The sequence below is a fragment of the Oncorhynchus masou genome, chromosome 11, assembly GCF_036934945.1.
Source record: "Oncorhynchus masou masou isolate Uvic2021 chromosome 11, UVic_Omas_1.1, whole genome shotgun sequence".
NCBI classification, from domain to species: Eukaryota; Metazoa; Chordata; class Actinopteri; order Salmoniformes; family Salmonidae; genus Oncorhynchus; species Oncorhynchus masou.
The window spans coordinates 5273668-5296328 of record NC_088222.1 but is presented as its reverse complement, the minus strand read 5'-3'; the positions used below and the strand labels follow the sequence as shown (position 1 = coordinate 5296328).

The following is a 22661-nucleotide window of genomic DNA, read 5'->3' as shown; positions in this document are numbered from 1 at the left end:
AGCTGATCCACTTGTTTCCTTCTCTTCCTACTTCACTGAAGCTGATCCACTTGTTTCCTTCTCTTCCTACTTCACTGAAGCTGATCCACTTGTTTCCTTCTCTTCCTACTTCACTGAAGCTGATCCACTTGTTTCCTTCTCTTCCTACTTCACTGAAGCTGATCCACTTGTTTCCTTCTCTTCCTACTTCACTGAAGCTGATCCACTCTCTGTTTCTATAATTTACCAGTGACCATAGTCAGTTAGTTGTTAAAACACTAAAGGTGTACATTAAGCTAAAAGCTCCCAGGCAGCGACTGACTCGATGACCCTTTGTGTTTTTTTTTTTTTTTTTATTAATGAGAATCGATATAACCAGAGTCATGGTGAAATAACCAGAGTAATGGTGGAATAACCAGAGTCATGGTGAAATAACCAGAGTAATGGTGGAATAACCAGAGGCATGGTGAAATAACCAGAGTAATGGTGAAATAACCAGATTAACAGTGAAATAACCAGAGTAATGGTGGAATAACCAGAGGCATGGTGAAATAACCAGAGTAATGGTGAAATAACCAGATTAACAGTGAAATAACCAGAGTCATGGTGAAATAACCAGGGTGATGGTGAAATACCTCTCCTGGTTTGTTGTATTTCACTTGGACTACTCTGTGGGAGCTGAGCTAGATTTAGTGTTACAGTGAGTTAGCCGGCGCTGCCATTCCCACGGCTCTGAGAGGGCTGGCTGGCAAGTGTTACCAGACCTAGTTTGCTTTAGCCTGATCCTGGACTACCAGGTGGGTAAGGGTTGAACATTCGGGACTTTACTTTTGTTTCATTCCAACAGGCAAGCTCAATCAAGCACAGTTTTAAGTATTTGAAAATATTTCAAATAGTATTCAAACCCAGGTGTGGTTGGCGAAGTGGCACGGCCTTGGTCCTGTTTGCGACTCTCATGTTGACTTGCAGCGTCTCTGAAACAGAGAGACTGAAACAGAGACACCTGACCCTAACACGAGAACTGTGGTTTTATTGCAGGTCACTTCCTGGGCAACAACACAGTGATTGATGTGCTGAGGAGTCAGGGCTATGAAGTGGAGCACACTCCTGCAGGGCAGCCCATTAACAGGTAATAATACACACCTCGCTGTCCTCACCAACACATAACCACTGCCCACCCTCCCTCTCTCTCTATCTGACTACCCACAATCCCACCTCCACTCTAACCCTCCACCGCACCTCTCTATCTGACTACCCACAATCCCACCTCCACTCTAACCCTCCACCACACCTCTCTATCTGACTACCCACAATCCCACCTCCACTCTAACCCTCCACCGCACCTCTCTATCTGACTACCCACAATCCCACCTCCACTCTAACCCTCCACCGCACCTCTCTATCTGATTAACCACAATCCCACCTCCACTCTAACCCCCCCCACCCTCTCTATCTGACTACCCACAATCCCACCTCCACTCTAACCCCCTCCCCCCACAATCCCACCTTCACTCTAACCCCCTCCCCCACCCTCTCTATCTGACTACCCACAATCCCACCTCCACTCTAACCCCCTCCCCCCACCCTCTCTATCTGACTACCCACAATCCCACCTTCACTCTACCCCCCCACCGCACGCTCTCTATCTGACTACCCACAATCCCACCTCCACTCTAACCCTCCCACCCTCTTTATCTGACTACCCACAATCCCACCTCCACCCTAACCCCCCCTCTCTATCTGACTACCCACAATCCCACCTCCACCCTACCCCCCCCTCTCTATCTGACTACCCACAATCCCACCCTACCCCCCCCTCTTTATCTGACTACCCACAATCCCACCTCCACCCTAACCCCCTCTCTATCTGACTACCCACAATCCCACCTCCACCCTACCCCCCTCTCTATCTGACTACCCACAATCCCACCTCCACCCTACCCCCCCTCTCTATCTGACTACCCACAATCCCACCTCCACCCTACCCCCCTCTCTATCTGATTAACCACAATCCCACCTCCACTCTAACCCCCCCACCCTCTCTATCTGACTACCCACAATCCCACCTCCACTCTAACCCCCTCCCCCCACAATCCCACCTTCACTCTAACCCCCTCCCCCACCCTCTCTATCTGACTACCCACAATCCCACCTCCACTCTAACCCCCTCCCCCCACCCTCTCTATCTGACTACCCACAATCCCACCTTCACTCTACCCCCCCACCGCACGCTCTCTATCTGACTACCCACAATCCCACCTCCACTCTAACCCTCCCACCCTCTTTATCTGACTACCCACAATCCCACCTCCACCCTAACCCCCCTCTCTATCTGACTACCCACAATCCCACCTCCACCCTACCCCCCTCTCTATCTGACTACCCACAATCCCACCCTACCCCCCTCTCTATCTGACTACCCACAATCCCACCTCCACCCTAACCCCCCCTCTCTATCTGACTACCCACAATCCCACCTCCACCCTACCCCCCTCTCTATCTGACTACCCACAATCCCCCCTCCACCCTACCCCCCCTCTCTATCTGACTACCCACAATCCCACCTCCACCCTACCCCCCCCTCTCTATCTGACTACCCACAATCCCACCTCCACCCTAACCCCCCCTCTCTATCTGACTACCCACAATCCCACCTCCACCCTAACCCCCCTCTCTATCTGACTACCCACAATCCCACCTCCACCCTAACCCCCCTCTCTATCTGACTACCCACAATCCCACCTCCACCCTAACCCCCCTCTCTATCTGACTACCCACAATCCCACTTCCACCCTAACCCCCCTCTCTATCTGACTACCCACAATCCCACTTCCACCCTAACCCCCCCTCTCTATCTGACTACCCACAATCCCACCTCCACCCTAACCCCCCCTCTCTATCTGACTACCCACAATCCCACCTCCACTCTAACCCCCCCACCGTACCCTGTGTATCTGACTACCCTCCAATGTCTTCTGAAGACTCAATATCTCCTCAAAGATGAATGTGTACAGATTGTTAATACCATGAACATGCCCTGAGGTAGACTTGTATACGCATGAGGGGCATTCTGATGTGGATGTTTGGCGAATTGAAAAAGAAACAAACTAGCCCAGTGTGTCAGAGTTAGTGTAGTGTAGGTGGTGTTACTGTGAGGTCAGTAATATTAGCGATGCTCGTAGTATCGTAGCCACAGTGCTAACCTCATCAGGCCTTGTTGTCCTCACACCGGCCAACGTCACGCTGTCTTATTTATTTATTTTATTTATCAGTTATTTTACCAGGTAAATTTACTGAGAACATATTCTCATTTACAGCAACGACCTGGGGAATAGTTACAGGGGAGAGGAGGGGGATGAATGAGCCAATTGTCTTAAGACTGGAACTTACAGTTGGTCTGTCGATATGTCAGTAGACAGTTGTCGCGGTGACCATTGTGAACATTATATTGTCGCCTGACATCCAACTTGTTTTTGCCCTTATGAAAAACTATAGAAACACAAAGAACGACACGCTGCATGACATCAGCAGCATGGTGGTAAAAAAAATAGCAATAATGTTGTGTTTTAACTCCAATAAACTCATCTGTTTAAAAATGTATTTTAGTATATGTTAATCTAGCAAACCAGGCAACTAAAACTTTCTAAACAATGTTTTGGTTCATTTCTGGCTTGTTAGCTAGCTAGCGTTAAGTTATCTGGCTAGCCAGTTCAAATATTGATCCCACTAACATTATACATGTTAGTACACAGAGGATACATACATACAGATGATAAATAGTATAAACATTATTCATGGTAGTATACACATGATACATGTTAGTATAAACATTATACATGTTAGTATAAACATTATACATGTTAGTATAAACATTATACATGTTAGTATACAAATTATACATGGTAGTATACACATGATACATGTTAGTATAAACATTATACATGTTAGTATACACATTATACATGGTAGTATAAACATTATACATGTTAGTATAAACATTATACATGTTAGTATAAACATTATACATGTTAGTATACAAATTATACATGGTAGTATACACATTATACATGGTAGTATACACATTATACATGGTAGTATACACATTATACATGGTAGTATACACATTATACAGGGTAGTATACACATTATACAAATAGTATGCACATGATACATGTTAGTATACAGATGATACATACATACAGATGATAAATAGTATACACATTATACATGTTAGTATACACATGATACATGATAGTATGCACATTATACATGGTAGTATACACATTATACATGGTAGTATACACATTATACAAATAGTATACACATTATACATGGTAGTATACACATTATACAGGGTAGTATACACATTATACAGGGTAGTATACACATTATACATGGTAGTATACAAGACATGATACATGTTAGTATACACATTATACAGGGTAGTATACACATTATACAGGGTAGTATACACATTATACATGGTAGTATACACATTATACATGGTAGTATACACATTATACATGGTAGTATACACATTATACATGGTAGTATACACATTATACATGGTAGTATACACATTATACATGGTAGTATACAAGACATGGTACATGTTAGTATACACATTATACAGGGTAGTATACACATTATACAGGGTAGTATACACATTATACAGGGTAGTATATACATTATACATGGTAGTATACACATTATACAGGGTAGTATACACATTATGCAGGGTAGTATACAATACATGGTACATGTTAGTATACACATTATACATGGTAGTATACACATTATACAGGGTAGTATACATATTATACAGGGTAGTATACACATTATACAGGGTAGTATACACATTATACAGGGTAGTATACACATTATACATGGTAGTATACAAGACATGGTACATGTTAGTATACACATTATACATGGTAGTATACACAGTATACAGGGTAGTATACACATTATACATGGTAGTATACACATTATACATGGTAGTATACACATTATACATGTTAGTATACACATTATACATGGTAGTATACACATTATACATGGTAGTATACACATTATACAGGGTAGTATACACATTATACAGGGTAGTATACACATTATACAGGGTAGTATACACATTATACATGGTAGTATACACATTATACATGGTAGTATACACATTATACATGTTAGTATACACATTATACATGGTAGTATACACATTATACAGGGTAGTATACACATTATACATGGTAGTATACACATTATACAGGGTAGTATACACATTATACATGGTAGTATACACATTATACATGTTAGTATACACATTATACAGGGTAGTATACACATTATACAAATAGTATGCACATGATACATGTTAGTATACAGATGATACATACATACAGATGATAAATAGTATACACATTATACATGTTAGTATACACATGATACATGATAGTATGCACATTATACATGGTAGTATACACATTATACATGGTAGTATACACATTATACAAATAGTATACACATTATACATGGTAGTATACACATTATACAGGGTAGTATACACATTATACAGGGTAGTATACACATTATACATGGTAGTATACAAGACATGATACATGTTAGTATACACATTATACAGGGTAGTATACACATTATACAGGGTAGTATACACATTATACATGGTAGTATACACATTATACATGTTAGTATACACATTATACATGGTAGTATACACATTATACATGGTAGTATACACATTATACAGGGTAGTATACACATTATACATGGTAGTATACAAGACATGGTACATGTTAGTATACACATTATACAGGGTAGTATACACATTATACAGGGTAGTATACACATTATACAGGGTAGTATATACATTATACATGGTAGTATACACATTATACAGGGTAGTATACACATTATGCAGGGTTGTATACAAGACATGGTACATGTTAGTATACACATTATACATGGTAGTATACACATTATACAGGGTAGTATACATATTATACAGGGTAGTATACACATTATACAGGGTAGTATACACATTATACAGGGTAGTATACACATTATACAGGGTAGTATACACATTATACATGGTAGTATACAAGACATGGTACATGTTAGTATACACATTATACATGGTAGTATACACAGTATACAGGGTAGTATACACATTATACATGGTAGTATACACATTATACATGGTAGTATACACATTATACATGTTAGTATACACATTATACATGGTATTATACACATTATACAGGGTAGTATAGACATTATACAGGGTAGTATACACATTATACATGGTAGTATACACATTATACATGTTAGTATACACATTATACATGGTAGTATACACATTATACAGGGTAGTATACACATTATACATGGTAGTATACAAGACATGGTACATGTTAGTATACACATTATACATGTTAGAATACACGTTATACAAATATTATAAACATTATACATGTTAGAATACACATTATACAAATAGTATAAACATTGTTAATGGTAGTATACACATTATACATTTACATTTAACATTTAAGTCATTTAGCAGACGCTCTTATCCAGAGCGACTTACAAATTGGTGAATTCACCTTCTGACATCCAGTATACACGGTAGTATACATGTTAGAATACACATTATACAAATAGTATACACATTATACATGTTAGAATACACATCATACAAATAGTATATACATTATACAATTAGTATACACATAGTACATGTTATTATTATACACAAGACATAATTGCAGAAACGAAATAATTACTGCAAATTATACACACGGCAAATATATTATACATATTAAACACATTATAACAAAGGGTTACACTGTGACCTCCATCCTTCACTGGTCATTGTAAAATATTTGACCATTTGGACGTTCTGTTGTTTCAGGGCATAAGAATGTCTTCCTGTGGGCGAAGTGACCATAAAGCGCCAATGCCACACAGCCTGAATACAATCTGAGTACATAGAATGAACAGACCCTATCCCACTATCCACATGATCAGCTACAGAACATCCCAAGGGTTCTTGTAAATTCAAACGTTCACAAGCCGAATGGACTCTTTGTGTTTTCAGAGCAGTAGTCTAGGCTACACACAGTTCCTCCACTCCACACATGGAGTTTGAATGTTGATTTGTGCCGCTCTTACTCTGTTGTAATTGACTACATGTTTTTAGTGGTCTAGGTCCCCTGTCAGACTGGTGGTACAGCAGGATACCAGTGTCTGGTGGTACAGTGTGATACCAGTGTCTGGTGATACCAGTGTCTGGTGGTACAGTGGGATACCAGTGTCTGGTGGTACAGTGTGATACCAGTGTCTGGTGATACAGTGGGATACCAGTGTCTGGTGGTACAGTGTGATACCAGTGTCTGGTGATACCAGTGTCTGGTGGTACAGTGGGATACCAGTGTCTGGTGGTACAGTGTGATACCAGTGTCTGGTGGTACAACAGGATACCAGTGTATGGTGGTACAGCGTGTTGCAAGTGTCTGGTGGTACAGTGTGATACCAGTGTCTGGTGGTACAGTGGGATACCAGTGTCTGGTGGTACAGTGTGATACCAGTGTCTGGTGGTACAGTGTGATACCAGTGTCTGGTGGTACAGTGGGATACCAGTGTCTGGTGGTACAACAGGATACCAGTGTATGGTGGTACAGCGTGTTGCAAGTGTCTGGTGGTACAGTGTGATACCAGTGTCTGGTGGTACAGTGGGATACCAGTGTCTGGTGGTACAGTGTGATACCAGTGTCTGGTGGTACAGTGTGATACCAGTGTCTGGTGGTACAGTGGGATACCAGTGTCTGGTGGTACAACAGGATACCAGTGTATGGTGGTACAACAGGATACCAGTGTATGGTGGTACAACAGGATACCAGTGTATGGTGGTACAGCGTGTTGCAAGTGTCTGGTGGTACAGTGTGATACCAGTGTCTGGTGGTACAGTGGGATACCAGTGTCTGGTGGTACAGTGTGATACCAGTGTCTGGTGGTACAGTGTGATACCAGTGTCTGGTGGTACAGTGGGATACCAGTGTATGGTGGTACAGCAGGATACCAGTGTCTGGTGGTACAGCAGGATACCAGTGTCTGGTGGTACAGTGGGATACCAGTGTCTGGTGGTACAGTGTGATACCAGTGTCTGGTGATACCAGTGTCTGGTGATACCAGTGTCTGGTGGTACAGTGGGATACCAGTGTCTGGTGATACCAGTGTCTGGTGGTACAGTGGGATACCAGTGTCTGGTGATACAGCGGGATACCAGTGTCTGGTAGTACAGCGGGATACCAGTGTCTGGGGGTACAGTGTGATACCAGTGGCTGGTGATACAGTGGGATACCAGTGTCTGGTGGTACAGTGTGATACCAGTGTCTGGTGATACCAGTGTCTGGTGGTACAGTGGGATACCAGTGTCTGGTGATACAGTGGGATACCAGTGTCTGGTAGTACAGCGGGATACCAGTGTCTGGGGGTACAGTGTGATAGCAGTGGCTGGTGATACAGTGGGATACCAGTGTCTGGTGATACAGTGGGATACCAGTGTCTGGTGGTACAGCGGGATACCAGTGTCTGGTGATATAGCGGGATACCAGTGTCTGGTAGTACAGCGGGATACCAGTGTCTGGGGGTACAGTGTGATACCAGTGGCTGGTGATACAGTGGGATACCAGGATACAGTGGGATACACACTGTTCCACCAGACACTGGTATCACCCTGTACCACCCTTTATTCACTTCTTTAGTACACTCCGCCCACTCTGATGTCCTAGCCGTGTCAGAATCCTGAATCAGAATCTGAATCCTGGCTTAGGAAGGCCACCAAAAATTCTGAAATTTCCATCCCTACTTACAACATTTTCCATCAAGACAGACCTGCTAAAGGGGGCGGAATTGCAATCTACTGCAGAGAAAACCTGCAGAGTTCTGTCATACTATCCAGGTCTATGCCCAAACAGTTCGAGCTTCTACTTTTAAAATTCCGTCTCTCCAGAAATCCATCTCTCCATAAGTCCCTCACTGTTGCCACTTGTTATAGACCCCCCTCAGCTCCCAGCTGTGCCCTGAACACCATATGTGAATTGATTCCCCCCCCCCCATCTATCGTCAGAGTTCATACTGCTAGGTGAACTAAATTGGGATATGCTTAACACCCTGGCCGTCCTACAATCTAAACTAGATGCCCTCAATCTCACACAAATGATCAAGGAACCTACCAGGTACAACCCCAAATCTGTAAACATGGGCATACCTCAAAGATATCATCCTGTCCAACTGTCCCTCTAAATACACCTCTGCTGTTTTCATCCAGGATATCATGCCTCATTTCCTGCATCCGTTATGGGTCCGCGGTCAAACGATCACCCTTCATCACTGTCAACCGCTCCCTAAAACACTTCTGCAAGCAGGCCTTTCTAATTAACCTGGCCCGGGTATCCTGGAAGGATATTGACCTCATCCCTTCAGTAGACCTCATCCCTTCAGTTCTCATCATTACTCAATGCCTAGGTTTACATCTAATGTACTCACATCCTACCTTACCTTTTTCTGTACACTATGCCTTGAATCTATGCTATCGTGCCCAGAAACCTGCTCCTTTTACTCCCTGTTCCGAACGGGCTAGACGGCCAGTTCGTATAGCATTTAGCCATACCCTTATCCTACTCCTCCTCTGTTCCTCTGGTGATATAGAGGTTAATCCAGGTCCTACAGTGCCTAGCTCCACTCCTATTCCCCAGGCGCTCTCATTTGTTGACTTCTGTAACCGTAAAAGCCTTGGTTTCATGCATGTTAACATTAGAAGCCTACTCCCTAAGTTTGTTTTACTCACTGCTTTAGCACACTCTGCCAACCCGGATGTCTTAGCCATGTCTGAATCCTGGCTTACGAAATCCACCAAAAACCTTGAAATCTCCATCGCTAACTATAACATTTTTCCGCCAAGATAGAACTGCCAAAGGGGGCGGTGTTGCAATCTACTGCAAAGAAAGCCTGCAGAGTTCTGTATTGCTATCCAAGTCTGTACCCAAACAATTCGAGCTTCTACTTCTAAAAATTCACCTTTCCAGAAACAAGTTGCTGCTTGCTATAGCTGCTTACTAGGTGAACTAAACTGGGACATGCTTAACTTCTTGCGACGAGCAATCCCGTATCCGGGAGTGTAATTATAGCCTCAAGCTCAGTACCATAACGCAACGTTAACTATTCATGAAAATCGCAAATGAAATTAAATAAATATATTGGCTCACAAGCTTAGCCTTTTGTTAACAACACTGTCATCTCAGATTTTCAAAAAATGCTTTTCAACCATAGCTACACAAGCATTTGTGTAAGAGTATTGATAGCTAGCATAGCATTAAGCCTAGCATTCAGCAGGCAACATTTTCAAGCATTCAAATAAAATAATTTACCTTTGAAGAACTTCGGATGTTTTCAATGAGGAGACTCTCAGTTAGATAGCAAATGTTCAGTTTTTCCAAAAAGATTATTTGTGTAGGAGAAATCTCTCCGTTTTGTTCATCACGTTTGGCTAAGAAAAAAAAATGAAAATTCAGTCATTACAACGCAAACCTTTTTCCAAATTAACTCCATAATATCAACAGAAACATGGCAAAAGTTGTTTAGAATCAATCCTCAAGGTGTTTTTCACATATCTATCAATGATAAATAATTAGTGGCAGTTGACTTTCTCTTCTGAACCAAATGGAAACGTGCATGCAGCTGGAGATCAAAGATCAATAATACTCAATAATTTCGACGGAGGACACCAGGCGGACACCTGGTAAATGTAGTCTCTTATGGTCAATCTTCCAATGATATGCCTACAAATACGTCACAATGCTGCCGACACCTTGGGGAAACGACAGAAAGTGTAGGCTCCTTCCTGGCGCATTCACAGCCATATAAGGAGACATTGGAACACAGCGCATTCAAAATCTGGGGCTTTTCCTGTTTGAAATTTCATCTTGGTTTCGCCTGTAGCATCAGTTCTGGGGCACTCACAGATAATATCTATGCAGTTTTGGAAACGTCAGAGTGTGTTCTTTCCAAAGCTGTCAATTATATGCATAGTCGAGCATCTTTTCGTGACAAAATATCTTGTTTAAAACGGGAACGTTTTTCATCCAAAAATGAAATACTGCCCCCAGAGTTTCAAGAGTTAACACCCCGGCCATGCTACAATCCAAGCTTGATGCCCTCAATCTCACACAAATTATCAATGAACATACCAGGTACAACTCCAAATCTGTAAACACGGGCACCCTCATAAATGTCATCCTAACTAACTCGCCCTCCAAATACACCTCTGCTGTCTTCAATCAAGATCTCAGCGATGACTGCCTCATTGCCTGCATCCGTAATGGGTCTGTGACCAAACGACCACCCCTCATCACTGTCAAACGCTCCCTAAAACACTTCTGCGAGCAGGCCTTTCTTATCAACCTGGCCGGGGTATCCTGGAATGACATTGACCTCATCCCGTCAGTAGATGATTCCTGGCTATTCTTTAAAAGTGCCTTCCTCACCATCTTAAATAAGCATGCCCCATTCAAAAAAATTACAACTAGGAATAGATATAGATATAGTTCAACCACTCTCTCGTATCGTCTGAGATTCCTAAAGATTGGAAAGCGGCCGCGGTCATCCACATCTTCAAAGGGGGAGACACTGTTGACCCAAACTGTTGCACACCAATATCCATCCTGCCCTGCCTTTCTAAAGTCTTCGAAAGCCAAGTGAACAAACAGATCACCGACCATTTCAAAATCCCACCGTACCTTCTCCTCTATGCAATCTTTTTTCCCGAGCTGGTCATGGGTGCACCTCGGCCACGCTCAAGGTCCTAAATTATATCATAACCGCCATCGATAAAAGACAGTACTGTGCAGCCATCTTCATCGACCTGGCCAAGGCTTTCGACTCTGTCAATCACCATATTTTTATCGGCAGACTCAACAGCCGTGGTTTTTCTAATGATTGCCTCGCCTGGTTCACCAACTACTTCTCAGACAGAGTTCAGTGTGTCAAATCGGAGGGCCTGTTGTCCAGACCTCTGGCAGTCTCTATGGGGGTGCCACAGGGTTCAATTCTCGGGCCAACTCTTTTCTCTGTATATACTGTATCAATGATGTCGCTCTTGCTGTAGGGGATTCTTTGATCCACCTCTACGCAGACGACACCATTCTGCATACATCTGGCCCTTCTTTGGACACTGTGATAACAAACCTCCAAACAAGCTTCAATACCATACAACACTCTTTCTGTGGCCTCCAACTGCTCTTAAATGCCTGGCTGGTCCTCGCTACATATTCGTTGCCAAACCCACTGGCTCCAGGTCATCTATAAGTCTTTGCTAGGTAAAGTTCTGTCTTATCTCAGCTCACTGGCCACCACAGAAACACCCACCCATAGCACACTCTCCAGCAGGTATATTTCACTGGTCATCCCCAAAGCCAACACCTCCTTTGGCCTCCTTTCCTTCCAGTTCTCTGCTGCCAATGACTGGAACGAATTGCAAAATTCACTGAAGTTGAAAAAGGTTGCTGGATCAAGTTGACAAGGTTGACAAGGTAAAAACCTGTTAATCTGAACAAGGCAGTTAACCCACTGTTCCCTGGTAGGCTGTCATTGTAAATAAGAGTTTGTTCTTAGCTAACTTGCCTGGTCAAATAAAAAAACAATTGGGGAAGGATACTTGTACAAGCAAAATTAAGTATGCTGGTTGCCATTATGTGTATGTTTTTTAAATTCAAGAACTTCGAAGAATATAACTTTTTTAAACACCTTTTATGGATAGCCTACATTGCATGGCCAGGATAAACGATGCATTGCTATTGAACCAGACTTCATTATAGTAGCCTAGGGCAGGGTACCACAGTTGGCGGCCCGCGGGCCGAATTTGACCAGCGGGTGCTTTTATTTGGCCACCCAAGTTTTCACCTCCAAATTATTTTAATTTTGGAAATGTGTTTCCAAGTATTCCCATCATAATAGAGAGACACATGTGATTGTATACAAATGTAAGCTTTGGTTTGACGTCATTATGTCTTCGTCAATGATTATATCTGTTTGGGCTTCTTTCGGTCAATTTGCAGTCTACAAATGATTTGTAATTATGTCCCACGCCCTGACATCCACTCAACAAAAGATTGGCCCGTGGCTGAATCTAATCCCCATCCTACTTGAACAAGTGAAATGAAGTATGCAGATATGTGAATTCTCAATAATGAAAAATAATGCTTGGTTTTTTATCCATTTAAACTAAATGGGGGGAAACCTAGGCTTGTTGCATTATGGGTTGGTAGGCTTCTTCTAACCTGTTTCATTATGGGTTGGGTATGTACGCTTCTTCTAACCCGTTGCATTATGGGTTGGTAGGCTTCTTCTAACCTGTTGCATTTATGGGTTGGGTTTGTAGGCTTGTTCTAACCCGTTGCATTATGGGTTGGGTATGTAGGCTTGTTCTAACTTGTTGCATTATGGGTTGGGTATGTAGGCTTGTTCTAACCCGTTGCATTATGGGTTGGGTATGTAGGCTTGTTCTAACCCATTACATTATGGGTTGGGTATGTAGGCTTGTTCTAACCCATTACATTATGGGTTGGGTATGTAGGCCTGTTCTAACCCATTACATTATGGGTTGGGTATGTAGGCTTGTTCTAACCCGTTGCATTATGGGTTGGGTATGTAGGCTTGTTCTAACCCATTACATTATGGGTTGGGTATGTAGGCTTGTTCTAACCCATTACATTATGGGTTGGGTATGTAGGCTTGTTCTAACCCGTTGCATTATGGGTTGGGTATGTAGGCTTGTTCTAACCCATTGCATTATGGGTTGGGTATGTAGGCTTGTTCTAACCCATTACATTATGGGTTGGGTATGTAGGCTTGTTCTAACCCATTACATTATGGGTTGGGTATGTAGGCTTGTTCTAACCCATTACATTATGGGTTGGGTATGTAGGCTTGTTCTAACCCATTGCATTATGGGTTGGGTATGTAGGCTTGTTCTAACCCATTGCATTATGGGTAGGGTATGTAGGCTTGTTCTAACCCATTACATTATTGTAATACAGATAATATTATGATTAGTGTCTGTTCCTGTCTCGCTCCATGTCCGTCCCTTATTTTAAACGTTTGCCTCCCCTGTACCTGCTTCGCCTCTCCAGCGTCATCCCATGTGACGATTAGGCCCTATCTTTACATTGAAAACCAAGTCTATCAGAATTATCTAACAGTAATTCCAATTAATTGAATAACCTTTTGATCTTCTAGAATAGGACTTGAAAATATAGAATTATTATTATTATCCAAATTGTTTTACCTGAGCATGACCCCAAAAACTAAGGACTTATTAGCCTACTCTGTTGTTTATGATTGTGTTGTCATGGAGGACTGATTGTTGTTTATGATTGTGTTGTCATGGAGGACTGATTGTTGTTTATGATTGTGTTGTCATGGAGGACTGATTGTTGTTTATGATTGTGTTGTCATGGACGACTGATTGGGCTCATTGATTCCATTTGGAAAATAAATGCATGAAACGGCATTCACCATATGCTGCATTTGCTACAGCAATATATTGTTTACCTTTTAGTTGGTGACTCTTTGATATCTTGATAATGTGCAGCTGATTAAGTCTATCAAAGTGTGTGAGTTGTGTCTGTCAGGCCTATGGATATATATTTATTTTCCTCCCCCGGATCAGCAAGAAATAGATTGAACAGTAAAAGCCCCATTCGTGGTCTTCTTAAAACAAACTGGTTGTTGTTGACAGTGTGGAGCACAAAACCACGGAGGAGTTTAGAAGGGATGAACTCTCTCAAGCGGTAATTCCATAGTGGATTTGTACTATACAGCTGTTGCAAGAGAGCATTTTTCACTGACTGTCCACTGGTCGCGAAAACATTGATTGATTATGCGGCTAAAAACGTCTTAATTCGACCATTACAGGGTTAAAATACACATACGGTATACAAAAACATACGGAATACAACTAATATTGAGTTGCACCCACGTTTGCCCTCAGAACCGCCTCAATTCCACAGGGATGCAGGCCCATGTTGACTCCAATACTTTCCACAGTTGTGTCAAGTTGGCTGGAGGACCATTCATGATTCACACAGGAAACTGTTGAGCGTGAAAAACCCAGCTGCGTTGCAGATCTTGACACTCAAACCGGTGCGCCTGGCACCTACTACCATACCCCGTTCAAAGGCACGTCAATCTTTTGTCTTGTCCATTCACCCTCTGAATGGCACACATACACAATCTATGTTTCCATTGTCTCAGGGCTTATAAATCCTTCTTTAACCCGTCTCCTCCCCTTCATCTACACTGATTGAAGTGGATTTAACAGGTGACATCAATAAGGGATCATAGCTTTCACCTGGATTCACCTGGTCTGTCTGTCTGTCATGGAAAGAGCAGGTGTTCTTAATGTTTTGTACACTCAGTGTACAACAGCCATCCACAACGAACACAATCCGTAAGGCACAAATAGCTAAATGACAGAACAGCAGTGTGATTCACATCAATGCTCTATGCAGATATCAATAATAAGTGACATACAGCGGGGAGATCAAGTATTTGATACACTGCCCATTTTGCAGGTTTTCCTACTTACAAAGCATGTAGAGGTCTGTCATTTTTATCATAGGTACACTTCAACTGTGAGAGACGGAATCTAAAACAAGAATCCAGAAAATCACATTGTATGATTTTTAAGTAATTAATTTGCACGTATCGCCCGTAGACTACACCACTGCTGTCATCCTTACCTCCAAGAGTTGGATAGTCTTTGGATGCCGACAGCAGTCGCACCATTGGAAGACAGGACAGTAGCCTTCAATTCCTGCTCTTTTACAGCAATTCATCAAACACATTTGGTCTGTCATCATAGTGGTTGGTCTCTGATTGGTGGTCATCATTTGGTGTGTCATCATAGTGGTTGGTCTCTGATTGGTGGTCATCATTTGTTGTGTCATCATAGTGGTTGGTCTCTGATTGGTGGTCATCATTTGGTGTGTCATCATAGTGGTTGGTCTCTGATTGGTGGTCATCATTTGGTGTGTCATCATAGTGGTTGGTCTCTGATTGGTGGTCATCATTTGTTGTGTCATCATAGTGGTTGGTCTCTGATTGGTGGTCATCATTTGTTGTGTCATCATAGTGGTTGGTCTCTGATTGGTGGTCATCATTTGTTGTGTCATCATAGTGGTTGGTCTCTGATTGGTGGTCATCATTTGTTGTGTCATCATAGTGGTTGGTCTCTGATTGGTGGTCATCATTTGTTGTGTCATCATAGTGGTTGGTCTCTGATTGGTGGTCATCATTTGTTGTGTCATCATAGTGGTTGGTCTCTGATTGGTGGTCATCATTTGTTGTGTCATCATAGTGGTTGGTCTCTGATTGGTGGTCATCATTTGGTGTGTCATCATAGTGGTTGGTCTCTGATTGGTGGTCATCATTTGTTGTGTCATCATAGTGGTTGGTCTCTGATTGGTGGTCATCATTTGTTGTGTCATCATAGTGGTTGGTCTCTGATTGGTGGTCATCATTTGTTGTGTCATCATAGTGGTTGGTCTCTGATTGGTGGTCATCATTTGTTGTGTCATCATAGTGGTTGGTCTCTGATTGGTGGTCATCATTTGGTGTGTCATCATAGTGGTTGGTCTCTGATTGGTGGTCATCATTTGGTGTGTCATCATAGTGGTTGGTCTCTGATTGGTGGTCATCATTTGTTGCGTCATCATAGTGGTCTCTGATTGGTGGTCATCATTTGTTGTGTCATCATAGTGGTTGGTCTCTGATTGGTGGTCATCATTTGGTGTGTCATCATAGTGGTTGGTCTCTGATTGGTGGTCATCATTTGTTGTGTCATCATAGTGGTTGGTCTCTGATTGGTGGTCATCATTTGGTGTGTCATCATAGTGGTTGGTCTCTGATTGGTGGTCATCATTTGGTGTGTCATCATAGTGGTTGGTCTCTGATTGGTGGTCATCATTTGTTGTGTCATCATAGTGGTTGGTCTCTGATTGGTGGTCATCATTTGTTGTGTCATCATAGTGGTTGGTCTCTGATTGGTGGTCATCATTTGTTGTGTCATCATAGTGGTTGGTCTCTGATTGGTGGTCATCATTTGTTGTGTCATCATAGTGGTTGGTCTCTGATTGGTGGTCATCATTTGTTGTGTCATCATAGTGGTTGGTCTCTGATTGGTGGTCATCATTTGTTGTGTCATCATAGTGGTTGGTCTCTGATTGGTGGTCATCATTTGTTGTGTCATCATAGTGGTTGGTCTCTGATTGGTGGTCATCATTTGGTGTGTCATCATAGTGGTTGGTCTCTGATTGGTGGTCATCATTTGTTGTGTCATCATAGTGGTTGGTCTCTGATTGGTGGTCATCATTTGTTGTGTCATCATAGTGGTTGGTCTCTGATTGGTGGTCATCATTTGTTGTGTCATCATAGTGGTTGGTCTCTGATTGGTGGTCATCATTTGTTGTGTCATCATAGTGGTTGGTCTCTGATTGGTGGTCATCATTTGGTGTGTCATCATAGTGGTTGGTCTCTGATTGGTGGTCATCATTTGGTGTGTCATCATAGTGGTTGGTCTCTGATTGGTGGTCATCATTTGTTGCGTCATCATAGTGGTCTCTGATTGGTGGTCATCATTTGTTGTGTCATCATAGTGGTTGGTCTCTGATTGGTGGTCATCATTTGGTGTGTCATCATAGTGGTTGGTCTCTGATTGATGGTCATAATTTGGTGTGTCATCATAGTGGTTTCTGATTGGTGGTCATCATTTGGTGTGTCATCATAGTGGTTTCTGATTGGTGGTCATCATTTGGTGTGTCATCATAGTGGTCTCTGATTGGTGGTCATCATTTGGTGTGTCATCATAGTGGTCTCTGATTGGTGGTCATCATTTGGTGTGTCATCATAGTGGTCTCTGATTGGTGGTCATCATTTGGTGTGTCATCATAGTGATCTGATTGGTGGTCATCAGTTGGTGTGTCATCATAGTGGTCACTTGTGGGCAGGTGTTACCGACAAAATTGAATTTGCTTCTTTTTTTAAATGCTGATTTTGATTATCATTGACAAAACAGAAAGGTGTCCCAAAAAGGTTTTTCGCAAACATCCTTACGGAATTTAAAAGTAATTCTAGAAGTAATAATCTACGTTTTCAAGAGTATCTGTAGTCTGATTACAATACCTTTGCTGGTAATTGAACAGTTACAGTTATTTACAGTTACAGTTTTTTGGGTCTGTTACATCTCATCAGTTTAAATCCAAGGCCTGTTCTCTGTTCTCTATTTCCAACATTACTCTCTCCATCACCACAGTCGATCGATATCGGCCCCCGACCAGACGGGTCATTCTCCGGGTCACAACCTGGATGAGTCCCCTTACCTGGAGCCGTTCCTCCACGAACTTCACGATGAGGAGCAACAGCACCCTCTGCAGGACAACCCACTACCCAACATACCTCGTCACTCCCCCAGCCTGGAGCTGATGGACACGATGGACCGCAAGCTGAAGAAGAAAGGACGTAACAAACAGAGGAAACATCAGAGAAACGGGCAGTTTAATGACCTCTGGGTTCGCATCCAAGAGAGGTGAGATGTTACTGATCTAAGTGTACTTCAGTTGGGTCGTAGGTTCAATTCCCACAGAGATCGCTTTGGATAAAATCATCTGCTAAATGGTATATATTAAATAGCTATGGGTGGTGATTAGCATACAGGCATCTTATTGGGTCGGCAGGTAGACTAGTGGTTAGAGCATTGGGTCGGTAACCGAAAGGTTGCGAGATCAAATCCCTGAGCTGACAAGGTAAAAATCGGTTGTTCTGCCCGTGAACAAGGCAGCTAACCCACTGTTCCCTGGTAGGTTGTCATTGTAAATAAGAATTTGTTCTTAACTGACTTGCCTGGTTAAATAAAGGTTAAATAAATAAATAAAATATGATATTATGTTCCTTAGAATGTGACATCACAGGTATTATACCCACCTCTAGATGTCAAGACAGTTGAGAAGCAGATCTTGTCCTAGGTAGCATTCACTTTACGGCTTAAAGTCTGGCCAGTGTACTTGTCAGTACTGGGTGTCACTGCTCTGTCAAGGGGGATCTAACCTTTAACTGACACTTCCTGTTAGAGACCATGGCAGGCACAACCACCAATCACATCACAACCACCAATCACATCTCACCCACGAATCACATCACACCCACCAATCACATCACACCCACCCCATGAGATAAGTTTCCCCCACAACATACATGTTATTTATACATACATTTATATTTATTTGTCAAGACTGGGTTCTCTACTGGTTCAGTGTTATGGAAAGGAAATACGTCCAGGAAGATTGTAGCTGCAGGCAAGATAACTTTGTGACAATAACATGATCCTATTTTCAGAAATGTGACTAAGATCACAAAGAGAGCATTGTTAAATTTGCTGTGAAGAATAACCACACAATTGTTAACATGGTTGATTCTCTGACTGGTTATATATAAATATAGGGTCAGTTTCCTAAATCTGGGACTGAAAAGCTCAATGGAAAATGTCAATTGAAAGGGAAACCGGCCTTTAGTTTAATATAAAATATCCATGAATTATCATAGACATAAGTCGTGTTATAGCTTAACCGATTGAGCTTTTTAACTGTTAAGGCTGACAAAGGGATGAATGCTAAATTCAAAACAATCCTTTTAGTCATTTTAATTGAACAAGTACATCCAGTTGTCTTCCTCCACGCGGCCAATAGTAGTTGTCAAATCTATCCTGAGGCAATGGACGAATGAGTGGAAACTGTCTCCAGATTCAAACCGGCCAGCAGCCGTTTGTTGAGCCAGCTGTTTGTTGAGCCAGCTGTTTGTTGAGCCAGCCGTTTGTTGAGCCAGCCGTGTGTTGAGCCAGCCGTGTGTTGAGCCAGCCGTGTGTTGAGCCAGCCGTGTGTTGAGCCAGCCGTGTGTTGAGCCAGCCGTGTGTTGAGCCAGCCGTTTGTTGAGCCAGCCATTTGTTGAGCCAGCCGTGTGTTGAGCCAGCCGTGTGTTGAGCCAGCCGTGTGTTGAGCCAGCAGTTTGTTGAGCCAGCCGTTTGTTGAGCCAGCCGTTTGTTGAGCCAGCCGTGTGTTGAGCCAGCCGTTTGTTGAGCCAGCCGTTTGTTGAGCCAGCCGTTTATCCTCCTGCATGTTGACACAGATGGAGGGTATGAATGTAATTTACCATTTCAAACACTGAAACAATTTATCCCAACTTCCATTTCTGTGTTTCTGCCTGCTGAAAGTCCAGGATCTGTCAGACGGACGGTTCGCTCCAGTCCTCGAAGGTCTCCTGGCAGCCAGAAACCGGCCTGATTCCAGACTTTATTTATTCTCCATGGCAAATAAAGCTGAACATTTAGGATGCATTCCAAATGGCACCCTATTCCCTATGGGCGCTGGTCAACAGTAGTGCACCCTATTCCCTATGGGCGCTGGTCAGCAGTAGTGCACCCTATTCCCTATGGTCGCTGGTCAACAGTAGTGCACCCTATTCCCTATGGGCGCTGGTCAACAGTAGTGCACCCTATTCCCTATGGGCGCGGGTCGACAGTAGTGCACCCTATTCCCTATGGGCGCTAGTCAACAGTAGTGCACCCTATTCCCTATGGGCGCTGGTCAACAGTAGTGCACCCTATTCCCTATGGGCGCTGGTCAGCAGTAGTGCACCCTATTCCCTATGGGCGCTGGTCAACAGTAGTGCACCCTATTCCCTATGGGCGCTGGTCGACAGTAGTGCACCCTATTCCCTATGGGCGCTGGTTAACAGTAGTGCACTCTATTCCCTATGGGCGCTGGTCAACAGTAGTGCACCCTATTCCCTATGGGCGCTGGTTAACAGTAGTGCACTCTATTCCCTATGGGCGCTGGTCAACAGTAGTGCACTCTATTCCCTATGGGCGCTGGTCGACAGTAGTGCACCCTATTCCCTATGGGCGCTGGTTAACAGTAGTGCACCCTATTCCCTATGGGCGCTGGTCAACAGTAGTGCACCCTATTCCCTATGGGCGCTGGTCGACAGTAGTGCACCCTATTCCCTATGGGCGCTGGTCAACAGTAGTGCACCCTATTCCCTATGGGCGCTGGTCAACAGTAGTGCACCCTATTCCCTATGGGCGCTGGTCAGCAGTAGTGCACCCTATTCCCTATGGGCGCTGGTCGACAGTAGTGCACCCTATTCCCTATGGGCGCTGGTTAACAGTAGTGCACCCTATTCCCTATGGGCGCTGGTCAACAGTAGTGCACCCTATTCCCTATGGGTGCTGGTCAACAGTAGTGCACCCTATTCCCTATGGGCGCTGGTCGACAGTAGTGCACCCTATTCCCTATGGGTGCTGGTCAACAGTAGTGCACCCTATTCCCTATGGCCGCTGGTCAGCAGTAGTGCACTCTATTCCCTATGGGCGCTGGTCAGCAGTAGTGCACTCTATTCCCTATGGGCGCTGGTCAACAGTAGTGCACCCTATTCCCTATGGGTGACAGAGCCATAGACAATCCCAGTCCTGAAATGAAAATCTCCTGATGTTTCTAGTAGAGGTCGACCGACTAGGATTTTTCAACGCCGATACCGATTATTGGAGGACCAAAAAAGCCGATACCGATTAATCAGCCGATTGTTTTTATTTGTAATAATGACAATTACAACAATACTGAATGAACAGTTATTTTAACTTAATATATTACATCAATAAAATCAATTTAGCCTTCAATTAAATAATGAAACATGTTCAATTTGGTTTAAATAATGCAAAAACAAAGTGTTGGAGAAGAAAGTAAAAGTGCAATATGTGCTATGTAAGAAAGCTAACGTTTCAATTCCTTGCTCAGAACATGAGAACATATGAAAGCTGGTGGTTCCTTTTAACATGAGTCGTCAATATTCCCAGGTAAGAAGTTTTAGGTTGTAGTTATTATAGGAATTATAGGACTATTTCTCTCTATGCCATTTGCATTTCATATACCTTTGACTATTGGATGTTCTTATAGGCACTTTAGTATTGCCAGTATAACAGTATAGCTTCCGTCCCTCTCCTCGCTCCTCCCTGGGCTCGAACCAGCAACACAACGACAACCGCCACCATCGAAGCAGTGTTACCCATGCAGAGCAAGGGGACCAACTACTAGAAGGCTCAGAGCGAGTGACTTTAGATACTCTATTAGCGCGCGCTAACTAGCTAGCCATTTCACATTGGTTACACCAGCCTCATCTGGAGTTGATAGGCTTGAAGTCATAAACAGCGACAACGAAGAGCTGCTGGCAACATGCACAAAAGTGCTGTTTGAATGAATGTTTATGCACCTGCTTCTGCCTACCACCGCTCAGTCAGATACTTAGATACTTGTATGCTCAGTCAGATTATATGCAACGCAGGACACGCTAGATAATATCTAGTAATATCATCAACCATGTGAAGTTAACTAGTGATTATGATTGATTGTTTTTTTATAAGATAAGTTTAATGCTAGCTAGCAATTTACCTTGGCTTTATGCATTCGCGTAACAGGCAGTCTCCTTGTGGAGTGCAACGAGAAAGAGGCAGGTCGTTATTGCGTTGGACTAGTAAGATTGCAAGATTGGACCCCCGGGCT

General features: G+C 43.0%; 1 protein-coding gene across 1 annotated transcript in view; it reads left to right on the top strand.

Moving 5' to 3' along the window:
• LOC135548052 (metalloprotease TIKI1-like) overlaps positions 1-22661 on the top strand; it is a 168186-nt gene that overhangs the window by 130024 nt on the left and 15501 nt on the right. The window contains exons 5-6 of the mRNA XM_064977261.1: positions 1018-1108; positions 18368-18640. Of these exons, the coding sequence (XP_064833333.1) occupies positions 1018-1108; positions 18368-18640 (364 nt within the window). The remainder of the gene's footprint in view (positions 1-1017; positions 1109-18367; positions 18641-22661) is intronic.